Source organism: Paramisgurnus dabryanus, chromosome 18 (assembly GCF_030506205.2).
Source record: "Paramisgurnus dabryanus chromosome 18, PD_genome_1.1, whole genome shotgun sequence".
Lineage (NCBI taxonomy): Eukaryota > Metazoa > Chordata > Actinopteri > Cypriniformes > Cobitidae > Paramisgurnus > Paramisgurnus dabryanus.
The window spans coordinates 22,970,041-22,987,741 of record NC_133354.1 but is presented as its reverse complement, the minus strand read 5'-3'; the positions used below and the strand labels follow the sequence as shown (position 1 = coordinate 22,987,741).

At 36.4% G+C, this 17,701-nt stretch overlaps 1 protein-coding gene and 1 long non-coding RNA gene across 5 annotated transcripts in view; one reads left to right on the top strand and one right to left on the bottom strand.

Annotated features, from left to right (window-relative positions):
• Positions 1–17,701, top strand: part of sgcd (sarcoglycan, delta (dystrophin-associated glycoprotein)) — a 199,342-nt gene that overhangs the window by 143,008 nt on the left and 38,633 nt on the right. For all 4 annotated transcript variants that reach the window (XM_065287329.2, XM_065287330.2, XM_065287327.2 and 1 more), the window contains exons 3-4: positions 14,998–15,099; positions 17,330–17,417. In XM_065287329.2, the coding sequence (XP_065143401.1) occupies positions 14,998–15,099; positions 17,330–17,417 (190 nt within the window). The remainder of the gene's footprint in view (positions 1–14,997; positions 15,100–17,329; positions 17,418–17,701) is intronic.
• LOC135776544 (uncharacterized) lies at positions 8,268–10,154 on the bottom strand. Its single transcript, XR_010544115.2, has 5 exons — positions 9,514–10,154; positions 9,100–9,197; positions 8,871–8,956; positions 8,675–8,790; positions 8,268–8,536 (listed from the first exon to the last, which is right to left on the bottom strand). It is a non-coding gene; the product is annotated as an uncharacterized lncRNA (long non-coding RNA).

Genomic DNA, 17,701 nt, shown 5'->3' with positions numbered 1-17,701 from the left:
CCAATATGTAGTACAAATATGAAATCTTTAGGTGCAAAGGTGTATTGCTCAAGTGATCATTTTTATGATAGTGTAGGCAGCTGAGACAAATCGGTACCGTCCAAAATGATATGAACTCAAGAGTAAATCCATTAGAGTTGACAGTATTGGGTGGATATGGTACATTGGGAAGGCAATAACGAAAATCTCGCTCATCTACTGTACGTGGGGTGAGCTCACATGAACTGGATCCTCCATGTTTAATCACCTGGTTAATTAAATGCAATGATCTTATCTCCATAACTTTCCCCACTTCTCTTCACCTCATTCTCCATCTCTCCCTGCACCCCTGAGGAATGGCACGTTTATATGATGGATGATCTCGAGTTAGCTTCTCTGACTTTGAAGAACTCGATCAGATCTCGAGATGGAGCCTCCAGCAAGCCGAGAGGCAATTCCATCGATAGCCATCTGAGAGTACACATAGGACACAGCAACGGCGTGACTATCACCTGCGATCCGAGTGAAATGGGCTTTCCGTGCGGGTTAGGTTCAGTCCAGGAGGTGCAACTTCTTATCTCATCTTTGAGAAAACATATTACCAGAGAGTGAAGCAAAGCTGAAGTACTTGTTCTTAAACAATTTATCTATATTGCTAAATTATTTTGGCTTCTGTTGTTTGCTTGATTAGGTCATAAAGCCAAGGAACTCACGTTCAGAGCAAATATTTAAGAATGTGTATTTTTCAAAACTATTTCTTGAAAATATAATTTCCATACATTGCTTATGCATGCACAGTAGGAGTGAATCCACTATGGTTATTGTGCATGGAGGTGTGTGGTTCGAAAGCTAGTGTTTCATTCATAATTTTTATTAAAGTTTCCATTCTTTCTGTGTTTTTGAAGCTTTGATTGTGTTTACAGTGCACAATATAACATGTGTTCATGTTTCACGTGTAAAAAATGCGGTGTTTTTCACACAATTTACTTATCTGTATACCGCTGTTTTCACTGTCCTAAAAACAGGCTGATGTCTTCCTTGTTCTATGAAGTCCCTCCTTCAGAAATACGTATCGAGTTCTGATTGTGTAGCTTGTTTAGTGTGTTGTGATTCGATAGCAGCTTAGCTTAGCAAAGTCGTTTGAGCTTAGCTGGCGACTGACATATTCATGTGGGCGGAGTTTCATTCTTATATCGACGTCATTCAACCAGGGAAGTAGAGGGCTGTAGTCCAAACCGACCGTTCGCTGTAGGCTTTGAAAGGAGACTTCTGTTAACAAAAATCTAAATCGGTAGGCAGTGAACACACATGTGAAATGTTTCAAAGCATTATTTGGGATTGCTTGTTTACACCATTGCCTGATTTTCAAAAATGCTTGAAACTTTAAAAAAATGGCTGGGTTATTATTTAAAGAAACACCAAAGAGTTTTTTTTACCTTAAAATAACGTTTCCAAAAAAGTTTCAGTGGTTCATCCACTCAAAACAGGGTGAATGGCACTTTCACATTCGCTTTGCAGCCCTCTATCGGCCAAAACCGCACTAAAGAAGTTTCCAACCGTCGGGTAGTGGTCCCTGTAGTTCGAGTGAAAACTAAAAAAACTTGCTTTACGGCAGACCTACAATCCAATCAGAGCCAGCTATGCTGCAGTATTTACGACAGTGCTAATGAACAATTACGCTTCTATCCTGTAGGGGGAGCAAAGAGCAATAAGTCTTTAGTGTTGCTTTAAACCTGTCCAATTATGGTTATTGTTCTGTCCAATATTGACCCAGCATGGGTTAAAAATAACAGAGCCATTTAAGACTGTGTTTGATTCGGCTAATGGCACGGAAACATCCTTTTTTCTTACACCTTTTATTTTCTTTTACTTCTTTTACTACTTTCTTTTACTTTCAAGTAAAGGTGCATTTTCTTATTCTTCTTGCACTTTCTCTCACTTTGATATTCGCTTTTCTGCAGCGTGCTTAAAAATCACAGGATGATGAAAATGAGGAAAGTGATGTTATAACCTAAGCTTTGCATTATTTATGATCACAAGCCATTCTCCAATAGATTAAACTGAGGGTGGATTGGCATGGAATTAAATGTTGTAATCCTTCAACATATTTAAATGCTGCTTCTTAATCTGAATAGCATTCACCAAATTCATTTCATATGAAAAACGCATTTCCATCACTGACACCGTTCTTAACACCTGTCATGTTAGCTTATTACTTGACTTGGATATATGTTTTATGTTCGACAGAATATCTTTCTTGCCATACATCCAGTATGCAAAGCAGCTCATACATTTTCTACAAATCTGCAAGTGCATGTAGACTAAGTTGTTGTATTTTGAATTTTGAGTAAAATGTTGCTGTTCATATAATTCACTCGGGAAATTCAAGGAGTGTTAGTTAGATGTGACAATTTAATTCATTTTTAGTAAAAAAAAACAACCCAGGCTCACTCACCATACGTACCTTTGCCTATATTTCTGCATAACCTAAAATACATGACTGCAGGCACAGTACACATTGTTTTCATCAAAAGATGCAGCAAACTCCAATAGAAGTGTTTCATTTTCTCTGTTTGATGCTGGATTTTTACACAGACACATAAAAGGAGCTATCTGTGTTGTGGCTCCTAGGTTGTGGAACTCCCTTCCCAAAATATTTCCGTCAACCAACCACCCAATAATTATTATAATTTTTTCCTCTGTCCTTTACATTATTCTTGTAAGTGACTGCTAATATTGTTGACTTTCATGTTTGTATATGATTATCCTGTCCTATCCTTGTAAAGCGACCTTGGGTGTTGAAAGGCGCTATATAAATAAAAATTATTATTATTATTATTATTATTAAAGAAACAAAACCTGCTCGTCCTTGTTTATAACATCTGGTACTTATTTATAGTCATATGCATGCAAACGAATGCGACTAAAGCCCGAAGAATAGTTTGTTTTTTTATGTGTACGTAAATGTACGTAAATGTATGTGCACGGTCGAACGCACAGCCTTGCAAAGTTTATTTCGTACTATTCTGATGACGAAATCTGTGTCACACGCACTTTACGCGGACCCTCGCTTATGCATAAAAAATGTATCTATACTTTTAGCTTTACGCTGTCTCTGTGGTTTAATTGAACTAAAGAATGTACACATCACATCAAACAGAAAAAAAACAAGTGCCTCCAGTGCCTCTAGTGGACACTCCATCCAAAGGATGCAGCGATAAGTACCAGAAACACTGTACATTTCAATAAATAAAAAAATTGTGAGAAGTAGTGGCAATGTGCCATTTTTTGTTTATTTTCAGTGAGGTACTCTGTTTAAGTGGACACCTGCCTCAGGTTTTCTGGATGTGACATATTTTTTCTGAATTTGGCTCATGTTAACATGTAAGACGTTGCAAAAAGAACAGAGAACATTTAAGTGCAAAAATTTTTTGTTAATCTGCAAATAAACTCAAACAACCAAATTGATTTTCACATCAATTAACTCTTGTTAAAATAAACAAAGTTGTCCAGCTTCCTATAAGTAACTCCACTTTCTTTTGTTATTTTCTCAGGTTAAGAGATTTAGAAATGCAATCCGTTGGCATTTAGGTGCAATGGCTTTCCCACTCTTTCATGATTTGTCACAATTTCACAACAAAGTCACAGTTAAACCTCACAGTGCCGAGTCCTTTTAAGGCGTTCTGTCCTGTGGAGAGGTCGGCACGCTTCGCAGTGCTTGCCGAGTGTTGATGGGTGCCGGGTCAATGGCATCACGAATGCGCATCAACTAAGTGCAGAGTGAGAGGGGAGCGAACAGCGTGTGACCGCAATTCAAATAAATGTCCGTTGTCTTTCCTTGTAAATGCATTAGAGAGAATCATAAGCTTTTAGTCCAACAACAGTTGACAAGGTTTTCTGGTTGTACATCCATGTGTAGTATGATCTTAAAGGGATAGTCCACCCTTTTTTTTTTTAAATGTCCTCTTTCAGATTGCAAAACAAATATAATTTAAAAATGAACTCATGAACTGTGCTCAATACAAGAATTTTTCCTTGCTTCTTATTCTGAAGACCTTCTCACAATGTCTGTGTCTGTCCCAATCCCCTTCCCTCTCTTTAAACTGTCCCTCCTCTCAATGTCACACTATCAGATAAAGGAGATTGTTTTAAACGCGCTCCTCTTTACAATTCTTCCCTCCTCTTCCTCCTTACGCATTCTCTTTCACAATAAATATCAAACAGCCAAGCGCACTGACACTGCTGCTGGAAATCAATTTACTCCTTGATGCTGCATAAACTGTGGCACACCAGAGAAAGTTTGTTGATTCCCGCATGCCATCGTACTGAAACGCACCTGAGAGTCATCGGCCTTTCTGTCAGCCGCGGCGAAACCTGCCTGAATAATTCATAACTTTCCTCGTCTATCCTCTACCATTCTCCAACTCAGCCAGAGCCGGAAGGATTCAGTCAGATGCTCCCTCTGTTCATTCATTACCATTCCACTTCATCCTCTTCTTTTACTTTTTGTTGTTTACTTCCTCTCATGAGAAAAGGCAAGCTTTAGCCCCACAGAGGTTTACTTTTACATTTATGCATTTGGCAGATGCTTTTATCCGGGGCAACTTACAGTTTGTTACAGAGTTGTTTTTTTATTGTTCTGTGCACTCCCTGGGAATCGAACCCATGAGTCTGTCATCGCTAATGTAATGCCATTTGCTAGCTAAACAATAATAAATGTGTCACAATCTCTATACGTTTAAATACTTATCATCGTGGAGTGATGTGAAGTGCTCCCTTTATCACAATAATCTTTGTAATATCCTGTTGTGTGTGACGCGCCATGATTTTCAAATCTTTTAGTGTGAGCATGTTTAAGATTTAAGAAAAGAAAATCTATCAAGATTCTCCTTACGTGTGTGCTGCTACCAGATTTCATAATCGGCCAGGATTTTAAAAAACCTTCATGATCCCAGCTTAAACCTTTAAGGGAAGGTGCTAATATAGAACCATGGGTGTATAACCAAGTGAGTGAGTTATCAAAAAAGTAACTATATTTACTTTAATTTTTTTACTTTCATAAACCCTCATTTTAACAATATTTTACTGTAAAAGTAAAGGTGTAATCCAGTTGGATATTATATAGATTTTTACCATAAAATAAATACATTATTTCACTATAATTTGCAGATGACATTTGCGCCCACTTTTGCGCCCATGAGCCTTCTGGTCTGAAAACGAGGTGTGTTAAGGCGCATTGTTGGTGCGTTGCTATTTTGAGGCAAATAAAATAGACTACGCCACTGACCAACTAAAACCTGCTCTAAAGTCAATGGAGCAATATTGCTTTTGTTATTTAATGACTGCATTAGTAATATACGCCTATAAACGGGACGACAACGTGCATTTGCTTATAACATGGATGCGCAGCAGCACACAAACGATTAAAATATGAAAAATCAAAGGATTAAAATGTTAATATGTTTAAAAAGATTATTACTGAGTGTCTTGCACATAAATGAGGACCGATTATGAGACGTTAGAAGGTGTATAAAGCTGCTTCACCTGTAGCCTGGTAAGTAAATAAATGTTTTGCTTTAAACAAATGCAAATATTACATTTATTTAGAATTTTTTAATATATTTATTATATATGATGACTTTGTACCTTTTTATGCTTAAAATTTCAAAACACCCACGACGCTGTTCTAACGGCACGGTTGTAAATTCTTTATATCCTGTTTGTTACAAATGAACTATTTTTAAAGTAAAAACCTTTTCTTGCATATTTTTAAATTATTCTTTGAGATTACACTGATCATGTAGGCTATCCATACATTTACAACAATTAAAAGCCTGCTACTTTTACTTCCATGACTGAAAGAAAACGACTTTTAAAGGTTTAAATGAAGAATTTCGTTTCAGTTTTTAACATTTTTGTCAAATTATTATTATGTTATCATGTTATTCTTTTGTTTTATAGTGCTACTTAGCTGTATTTTTTAAGTTATGAAGGTTTAAATCAAAACCAACCAACAGCAGTTGAATTGATATTAATTGGAATGCACAACCAAAAAACGAGATTTCTGAAAAAAATTTACGGAATTATCTCGTTTTGCAACGAAACTCTTCAAATACCAACAAATTAGGCTAAGTATTTTTAAAGTACAAAGCTGTTCTTGCATATTTGTAAAATATTCTTTGAGATAACACTGATCATTTGGGCTATCAATACATTTACAGCAATTAAAAGCCTACTTCCATGACTGAAAGAAAACCACTGTTAAATGTTAAAAATGTTAAACTGTTAAAAATAACAATTTCATTACAAATAAAAACATATCAATCTTAAACTGGTGGTCTTCTTCCTCTGCTTAGTTTTTTAGTTTACAAATTCTGCCAAAATATGGAATCGGGATGGCGCCAGCGCAACTGGCTTTTAAAGGGGATGAGAGATGAGACTCTTATTGGTTTATTGCACATTGCGCTTAGATTGTTAAAATAGGGCACATACAGGCTTTTGTTCTTAATTAACGGTGATACATTGAAGCTGGTTTAGTTGTGTGTTTCTATATTTTGATAACAGATGCATTTTCGGTTAAGGCCCACCTGATTTTCTCTGGGCCCACCCACATTGTGAATCCTGGCTACGCTAGTGGTTGCCAGCCAGCACCAGCATTTTTTATGATTTTCACAAAAGTTGAATGCTTTACAGAAATGTTTCTTCTTTAAATATATAAATATACAATATATCACATGAAAGAACAGACATTCTGCTTTCAAACAAAAAAACTGTTTCATCTTTTTTTCATTTGTTCTCTTTTTATTACCTCTCAAATATGGATATTTCTTAAAATTTACAAAATTTTGAGCAAAAGCTGAGATAGAGTTTTTGTAAAGATCAGATTCAGAGCGATGATCAAAACTGAGTTTTTACTGTTTTTAACTGCTTTAGGGTTTTTTAAGTTGGGTAAGCGCGCCACCTAGTGGATAATAGTGGAAATATGGATTGCTGTAAAAACTCTTAATTGGCAGGGAAGTGTTTTAACTGACAAAATAACTTGTCAATGACAAGAAAGAGTTAAGTACAGGTGATTTATTTAATAAATAATTGCATTTAAATACTGTAAAAAAATATTTTTATAGTGGTATTTGATGTAATATTTTTTATGTCATTTTAGTTCTTCCGCCCTTGCCCCTGAGGAGGTCTGTGCATCCAATGGTACCATATTGTACCTTTATAAAATGTGCAAATTGTGCATTTAAGGGTACTGTCCCAGTTATGATGGCAAATTTATACTCCATACCGTACAGCACATTAAAAGGCAGAAATGCTGTTCTATTACATTAATTAAACATTAAAACTTTTCCATTCTCATAGGGTGCACTATGAGAATGGTATAATAATTGAACATAAATATTTACTGGATTAAGGAAACCCAATTTAAGAGGCATTTGTATTATCTCAGAGTTCCACTATACTAAAGTACAGTATTGTATAGTATGTTACAACTTTGTATTCAATACAAACAATTTATAAACACCTTAAAAATAATGAAATATATATATCCATATATTTTTTTAGTAATGCATTGCAAAGGTCGGGATTAAATGCATTTTTGTAAATGTTACAAAACAGACACTGGTACACAGCAAAATCACTGGTGTTAAAATAACACCCAGGGTGTCAAATTTAACACTGGAAAAGTGTGTATATGTGTCCACACTACACTGTGTTAATTTAGTCAAAAGTGTAGTGTTAATTTAACAACACTCATTATATGTTAATTTAACACTCAATATTGTTTAATTTGACACTTTGTTCAACACTATTCATTGTTGTTTCCACACTACACTGGTGTTGGCACAGAAATACAGTGTTAAAAATTAACACTCCTAATTTAAGGTCAACACCAGTGTAATGTGAATTCAACAATGTTAAGTGTTAAAATACTGATTAATAGCCACTATTGTTGCTAATGGGTTGTTTCAATAAAAGACAAATGACAAGAAATATTGCAAAACCTCTTTTTATAAAAGTACATCACATTTAATATTTACATTGATACACACAACACTTTGCATTTAATACTGCTTATTTAAATACCTCAGCTACAATTAGAATACAGAATACAGTATGGAATAATAAAAGTTATCTTATACCACAGCGCAGTGACATGAAAACCACTTATTATAAGGTCTTTAATAAATCAAATGAGAGTTTAAAAAAAATTAGCCACCCTACTCAAAACTTGAACATTAAAATACACTGCAATTACCTTACTGGCAGGCAGAAAAGCTAATCCTTCACAATACTAAAGATTTTTCCATAACAAAACAGACATTTCAATTCAAAAGACGTTTCATTTTTCTTAAATACGTTCCAACCTGGTATTTAGTTCTGTAGTTGTTTTACTCATGATGTAGTGGAAGGCTGCATCAGTGGTCTTCATCATGGAGGGAATGGCTTTTTGGTCCAGAATGATGCAAAAATTCTGGATGCAACTTCTGTTCCCAACGCAGTGCAGGCAGGTCTGTGCTGATTCATCCCCCTCAAAGCATGGATTGATGCTCATCACCTAAGTGTTTTAAAAGAGTGTATTTGATGAATGTATTTGATGTGTATTTATGAACTTGTATGCATTTACATGGGGTGAACAATGCAAGCAAACTAACTGCTGAATAAATAACTAGAACAAAATACTAAAAAAACTTACACAGCACAATCAGTAGCTTCAGTTGCACATTGACCCTCTTTCTTCTTTCTTCCTTTCACAAATGAAAGGCAAGAGGTGAATGAGCCAGGGAAGAGCTGCCACATCACTGTCCCGTCCTAGCAAAACAGAATTTAAACACCATGAGTATACAGTTAAACTTTAAAACCGTAAAAGTAGCAAACCCATGTACACTTACCATATTTAAACTCCTGTTGACCAGACAGAGGGTCATCCATATTGTTGTATGTTGGCTATTTTGCAATACATCACCTCAGCATATTTCTGCAGATTTTCAAAGACAAAAAGAGTCAAGAAAATACCAAAAAGGGTGCAGTTTTAACCGTTATTTGTATCAAAATCATCACAGTATAATAATAAATCATGTTAGAGACAGTGTACAGTACAAATGTACTGTGTGTACTCACATAACTAGTTGGTAAGCTCTTATCCTCCAAACTGGGTTAAGGAATAACAGTTCCAGAATTCATGGGTATGCCGTATTCAAATATAGTCTGGTAGGGTCCTATCACAAAAATGACAAAAAAGACTCTGAAAACTCAACATTCTTTTTATATTAAAAACAGCACTCAAGACAATATGAATCTTCATTTATACATTTTCAAAATAGTAATCAATTTGATTGCTATTTAATATGACATCAATAGCAAAACAATGTATGAGAAGATAATATATTTTTATTAAAGTTGGCAGCAGGTCATGTGAGTTTCTTTCCAGATTAATAATAATAATATGTACAAAACTACATATACTAAAAAGATTGGTTAACTGTTCAGTTATGTCAAATAAAATGATTTATATGTATAAATATATAAACTTACCTTCTGTAATGAATTTATATAAGTATTAGCAGTCGTTTCTCATTGGTCATCCATGTCAGGTCTTCTTTAATAAACTGCCCTAAAAACAGCATCTCTTCTGAATGATTTGAAGCACTCAGTGTGAACTTTCACCAAACTAGCATCTATAATGACAGAAAAAAACAAATGTTCGCCATACACGTTTTACACTTTCGTATGTATTTGCCATTTGCGTCTGTCTGACATCTAGCGCCACGAAAAGCTTACAACACACAATGCATCCAATCTGTGCATACAAATGATGATATTGTGAGGTTTTGGTCAAATTAATTGTTGGTTTGGCGATATTTCCCCTGTTTGCATACATCTTAGAAAAACACATGACGATGCGGTTGCGGTTTTCTCCGTGTTTTTCAGTAATGCTGCGTTCCAGGCAGGTTTTTAAACCCTTGAGTTACGACTTCAAAACCACGACTCACGACCTTATGTGTTCCAGGCAGCCCGTAACTCGTGTTTTTACAACCTTCTACCGGTGAAAGTGCACTGGAACGGCAGTCAAACCCGTGACTTCCCACCCGTGAACTCGTACTAGATCGATGTACTCCCAGTTCAGAGTCGTGAGGCGTGGTTTTGAACTCGTGAGTTACGGGTTACGGGTTGCCTGGAACGCAGCATAATTTGAATAATTAACCGATATCCGTGCACTCACGTGCATGTAAACGACCTCGTTAACTCACGGTATCTAGCCTATAGGTGTGTTCGACATCGGCTGTGGCCAGGGCTGGACTGGGACAAAAATTCGGCCCTGGCATTTTGGGCCAAACCGGCCCACACTACATACACTGCAAAAAATTATTTTCAAGAAAAAATGTTTTTAGTATTTTTGTCTTGTTTTCAGTAAAAATATCTAAAAATTCTTAAATTGAGATGTTTTTTCTTGATGAACAAAATGACTTATTTTCTTGGGTCATTTTGCTCATTAATAAAAAGCATCTTATTTTAAGAATGTTTAGATATTTTTACTGAAAACAAGACAAAAATACTAAGAATTTTTTTTCTTGAAAATCTTTTTTTGCAGTGTATATAATTACAAATACCACCCATCTTTGCACACCTTTAAATATGTATAGCAATAGCAACTCCAATTCCATAAAAGCACTAAACCCAATTAATAGCAGGTAGAAAGAGTGAGAGTTGACACAACAAACACTTCTAGAACGTGTTATTTATTAATGCAATAAAACTTTATAATCCTAAAACAAGCTTCATGCAATTGGCAAAATTTGCCATTAAATTGCTGACTTTTTACAAAATACAAGTGCTGCTTACAGTAATATTGAAAACTGATTATTACTTCCAGTACTTACAGGAAAGTATTCACTACATTCACTGAACTAAACTAGTGTGATTACAGTAATTAGCAATGCTGACATCGCGGGCACGCGCGTCGAATTTCTGGGTCGAAGAATCTGTTTCAGCCCACGCAGTACTTTTAAATGTGTGTCATGCAATATCCACTTCTCGCCGCAAGGTTGTAGTATGTTTTTACTAAATACGACAATTAATAGGTCAAGTCCGACCACCGGAAGCGTTTGATATTTTTAACTTTCAACTCGGAGGTGTTTTTAATTCACAGCAACTGTTTAAACATTTGTGTCAGTTTCAACCAGGCGGTGTGCTTCCACTAGCTCTGGTCTCTAATGAAAGGTAGATGGACCCAAATAAATATCTTTTATCTTGGTCCTGAAACATTTTACTCTGAGTCTATGGTGGAGAAGGTATTTAAATAAACCGCGGAAATTTCGTAGTCGCGTATCTATTAATAGACTACAGTGAACGTTCTGTCAGAATGTCCACTGCAGGTATCGTTCTAAAAACCATGGGTCCGATGCACATTCCAACTAAAGTTTGATTCCCATTCCAACTAAAACAGTAAATGTTTATAATTTATTTTGAAAGTACTAACAAAATTCTACATTCTGTTAAAATTTCATGCAAATATCTGATAAAATGAGAAAGTTACAAGCAAAAACTTGTGAATAAGCAGCATTTCGGTCACACACACATTCCATAGACATCCATATATAACTTTTTCCCCTGATTTCTAGAGTTTTGGGGTTTTTGAAAATTTTGTCATCATACCTACAGTAAAAGAGATTTTTAACATTATTTGTCAAGTGTGTTGTTATAAACAATAAACATATATTTTTTGTAAGCAGATCTCCCGGATTGTTTGATTTTGCTTGAAGAGAAATTATACGTTTTGAAACAGACTATCAACGAAAAATCTACGAATCAGATACACTCTCGTAGTCAAAGAGCAAAGAGTGCAATTATTTTATTGCAGCTTTATCACCATATTTTGTGTTTTTGACTCAGTTTTGTCAAGGGGTTCTATCTACACTTGTGTTTTGAAAGCAGTTCTGCTTACCGCAGGCACTACGCTCACTTCTCCCTCGTCTCTCTCCCTCTCCTCACTGACACTTTGCGTGCTGGTGCTGCCAGTGCCACCACCGCACCGCCACCATCATCATCATCACCAGCGACGCGAGTTGAATGTCCTGCTGCCGCAGAAAACCTTTGTGTTATTTTAACACATTTTGCAGCGTCTGCCTGAAGAGCCTGTTTCTTTTTGTCGCGCAGTTTTTCTGCTCCTCCCTTGCGTTTTTTCTCCATCTCTCTCTCTCTATTTTGACACGTGAACTGACTGACGATGCACGCTTGAGACCAAAGCGGCGATTGGGCCAGTTTAATGTCAGTAAAATAAAATAACCAATGGGCTGTTGCTTAAATGTGAGTGGGCCGGTCTATCTAGAAGATGAAGACTGGGCTGGTCAGTCATTGGGCCAGCTTAATGTCGTTTAAAAAAAAATAACCAATTGGCTGCTGCTTAAATGTCAGTGGGCCGGTCTGTCTAGAAAAAAAAGACGCTAACTGGGCTGCTCAGACAAAGATATTATGAGATGTATCGGCCCAAAAATACGTCGGCCCACCGGGAAACTGCCCGGTTTGCCAGATGGCCAGTCCGCCCCTGGCTGTGGCTGGATGTAACCGATCGGCGAGATTAGCCGCGTGCAGGCGGGGAGGAGCTGAAAACGGAGACGTGAAGTCGGACGCGCTGTGGTTCCCGTAGTTTGCTGCATTTACGTCAGGCATGGCTGATCACGTGCCGTTTGCTTGCTTAATCGCATTAAACATGATTTGTAAGATGTAAACTACATAAAAAGTGAATTATACTGTTTTGAATGTCCGTGTATGAGCATGAGTGGAACTGAAGAGGCTTACAGCATCTGTTTTTACAAGAATAAAGTTTAACAGAAGCATAAATTATTTAAATACCAATGTAGTGGGGTCTACGTTTTTGTATCCATTTTATTTTGATGAAGATGACACAATATAACATCGCGACTACATGAAAAGAGCTTTAACTGTTATAAAAATACAGATTTGTGAGCATTTGTGGAACTGAGGGCGTGAAAATACACACGAAACACACGTGATTGTTGTCATGTGGTGAATCCGACCAATCTTGAAACAGCTGTGTCGTCATTACAGCCCGTGCAGCTCCTCTTCGGGAACTGCGCTGGCTAACTCAGGTGGCTGATCTCGAACCGCTCTCGCTCAGTCACGTGCCTGCAGCGCCAGCTTAAGTCGGACAGAAATACTAACCGGAATGCACTGCTTCAAGTCAGCCGCCGATCGGTCTGCGCAGCGCCGCATGAAGTCGAACACACCTTATATGATTACCTTATAACGAGCATCATATGGTGAATAAACGAGCTTTCATTTACCTTAATTTCATACCTTCAATTTGTAGTGCATGTCGCGTTTTATCATGGTTCAATTCTTTCGTTCATATCTCCTGTTAATATTATCCTTCTTGGTTTTAAACTTTTAGCTAGCAGTTTAACTTTATACTAAACTAACAAGCAGTGGCGGCGTTTCACGAAAACCTAGGGTATGGCAAAAATTCTTCGTACAAGAAGGCCATTCAAATAACGAATCTATGAAACCACATTATATCCATATGTGTACATACTCCACCAACCTGTACAAAATCATATGATTGCACGGATGTACACTCACTGACAATACGGAAGCAATACAAATGAAAAACAAAAATAGAAATCATGGTTGTTTAAAATGCTTTTCAAATGTTGTCATTCTTATCTAAGTGCAACTCCAGCAACAGATAAACTAAAACAAGATAATATCAAAACATACTGTAAGATCCCTTCACAAATCTTGTCATGACAGCCGCCAATAACACTTATAAAAACACAATAAAGACTTAATGTGATATAGAGCACACATACTTAACCCAGCCAGCTAACCAACTAAGACTAAAACACTAAATAAAACTCTTAGTAAAACAGGGCTAAATACAAAAACAAGCCTTACCTTTTGTCGTCGTGCAGTTTTTATTCCACAAGTCGCCATATTCAAAAACGCGCGCAAATAATTAATACAATTCACTTCGACTGCGCTACAATTTCCCAGTGTATGTTTATTTATCCACAGATAACAAATCATTTTACTTCTTGAATAATGTATGCAATATGCATTGCGCGAGTGTGGGGGAGAACCGTGAGTCTGTTTGAATGTTAAAACAAAAAAAGGAGTTTACTTGCGAAAATAAAGATTAACAACAGCGGTCATCATGAAACCTCCTGCACAATTCAAGCTGCGCTGCAAGAACGACAAGTTGATGACATCAAAGTACCGCGAGGGTGAGGCGAGAAATCATCGGAACAGTTTAGTTTTAAACCGCTCTCGCGGCACGTTGACGTCATCCACATGTCGGTTCCTGTATTATAGCATGAAGTCGAGCATACGCGTAAATTATCCATATTAGTGATATACCAATGTTCAGATATGTTCTACTGAAAATATTTAACATTATTTTTAATGAGCTTCATTATAGCCTGTTGATTTCTGGTGTTTTGTCTGAATGCTTGGGTATGGCAACTGCCATTCCCTTGCCATACGCAAACGCCGCCCCTGCTAACAAGGGAACAACGTAACACAAGGTAGCTCTGATTAAACTGAACCAAATAACGAACAAAGGGGAAATAAAATGGGGAAAATATCTTATTTAGGTTTTTTGGCATATGGCTGCGTAGAGTCAGACAGAGAAATAACAGTTTAATTTAGCTAAACCATGTGAATATTATGAGACTGATTTACCTGATCTCTTCAGTCCTCCTGTGAAAGAAAATGGCGGTAAAATCCCTGACAGGATATGTTTAGTGGAGGCGTGGCTTACACCGCTCAGAGTGAAATCTGATAACACCCTTGTTTTACACTGACACTGTCGTGAATATAACACTGGCCTAGCAATGGCAGTGTTATTTTATTACCAGATAGTGTTAAAACAGCATCAACACTGTGTATTTAACACCATCCCTGAAAATTTAACACTGGTGATTTTGCTGTGTACCTAAACTGTAAATGTTTCTGTCATTATCCGCTAATGTTTTGCTTCCTGTTCCTCTCTTTCCACAGGACGGCATGGGTAATTTGCGCATCACTGAAAGAGGCCTGAAACTCGAGGGTGATTCTGAATTCCTTAAGCCGCTGTATGCCAAAGAAATCCAGTCCAGACCAGTAAGTGCACATCGGGGCACAGAGGACATACATGATCTCTCTCTCTCTCTCATGACGCCCGGGTGTAATAATATCACTCAGTCTGAAGTGGGTGGATGGCTTGATAATGCATCGGGTGCTACTGTTATCTCATCTGTCTGGCACGGACGAGAGAGGATAGAGTGAAAGACATAGGGAGGATGTGATGGGAATAGCAATGCCTGCTGGGATTGGTGATGATAGGAAACTCCCAGCCATTGCAGCACAAATAAAAGATTCGCTCCAGGAATTAAACATTCACCGGATGTAATGATGCTGGCTGCAGGTTTCTGTGTGTCTGTAGGAGAGCAGCCAATGCGCTGAGCTTTTTTATAATTTTATTACATTTTTATGTGGATGCTTTTTTGGACTGATCCAGGAACATTAAAGGAAAACACCACAATTTTTTCTATATTTTACTATGTTCTTCCCTCAACTTAGACGAATTAATACAAACCTATCTTTTCTCAATGCGTGCACTTAATCGTTGTACATTGCGTCTATTTAACTTAGCCCCATTCATTCCTTAGGATCCAAACAGGGATGAATTTAGAAGCCACCAAACACTTCCATGTTTTCCATATTTAAAGACTTAAATATGAGTAGTTCAACGAGTAAGTATGGTGGCACAAAATAAAATCTGATAAACCTCTCAAAATAATGGTGTAGTCAATTTAATTTAGTCACTTTCAGTAATATTTTTGTCAAAACCATTTTAAAACTGAATCTTACACATGTCAAAATAAACACATTTTTTGTTTCTTACTGAAAAAAACAGATATTGTCAAAATTATCAAGAGTATCCAGGAAAATTTTACACTTGAGTGAAATAAGAGCAGAGGAAACACAATGCATAATTTACATTATAACGCTTTTAATATGCAACACAATAGTATTGCACAATCTTTAATTAAAGAGTCAATTGGAGCATAAAATATTGTTTTGGAGATTAAAACAGATATCTGTATCAACTTGCATAGCAGACACATGCAAACAAACGACTCCTTCATTACAGCAAACCCCTCTTTATTTTAATTAGTACATGTTAGTGTTGTTATTCTTCGCGGATCATCAGCGCACGCTATTCCAGAAAATTAAAATGTTTGTCTTTATAATCTTTCCTAATGTAATAACTTGCTCCACATCGTTTTGTTTAATTAAGACATGCATGCTATTGATTAATGTTATCCTACAACCAACTAGCTGTTAAGGCTTTGTGTTAGTCTACTGCTAATTTATTACATTTACTGCCAATATTGAATTTAAGTACAGTAAACATGAGTGTAATAACTTTTTTTAATCATTTTAAATTATAAAAAGATTATTTAAAAATGTAACATTATTTGTTTCACATTCTTTCTAGGGAAAAGAAAATATCACTTTATCTTTCTCATTAGCTTTTCTTTAAATCCTAAAAACTAAGAAAATATATAGATTTGTGAAGTATTAAAATCATTCCGTTTTAATATCTTATGCAAATATTCAATATTGCGGCTATTCAAATTTCATCTTGCTACTCTACAAAACAATAGATTTAACCAAGCAGGATTTTTAGATGCATTTTAGATTTCCTGCCCTTCACGTCCCATTCACTAAAGCTTCTTCAAATAAGTGCTGCTTATGTTTGAAGAAGGCAGTTTTAAACATCCACAACTTTCATTGAATATTCTGTTTCACTACAGACATCAAATTTGATTGCTGGATAAATAACTTTCCATTGGGTTTTTTTTTAGGATAGATACAACTATTTGAAAAATCTGCAATCTGAGGGTGCAAAAAATCTAAATATTGAGAAAATTGCCTTTAAAGTTATCCAAATAAAGTCCTTAGGGCTGCATCCACTTACAAAATAAAGTTTTGTCCTAATCCTAATGATTTTTGGCATAAAAGTCAGTTATTTTGACCCATACACTGTATTGGATTTTTACTAAACAAAAATACCTGTACTTAAGACAAATGAAAATATTTTCAACAATGCTGTTTTAAAAATGCATGATTCTTAGATGAGACCACACCCAGCATGCATGCTTTGCTTCCTAAGCATAGATCGAAATCTTTTTGTAATTTTTGCACTGTACTAGTCTGCCCAAGGGTCGACTTCACAGCATTTCGTACACTCATTTTTTAAAGCAGGCTAGTGTGTGAGAGTTGTAGCAATACATCATTTTAGCATTAAATGAGTGAATGCTTTCTTTCCTCTTTTTCATTTCAGGGAAGTCCATTGTTCCTGCAATCTTCTAAAAATATTTCAGTCAACATCGTCAATGAGAAGCAGAAGTTAGTATCTCAGCTTGTTGCAGGTAAGCCAGCAAATACAAACACACATTGCCATGAGACTTCTCTACGAGTCTCTTAAAACTCTCATTCAACCCTCTTAGTGATAATGATGCACCCCAAGTATTCACAGGCTTGAAATCCAAATGAATTTCGTACCCAGTCTGTGGGCCATTATATTAGAGTAGATGGCATGAAATGAAATATTCACTGAACTCAAGGGGCGAGGATGGACCAATCTACTCATGGAAGGAAAATTAAGCCAGGCAGCTAATGTTAGATGGGACAGATGGTTAAATGACTATTTTGA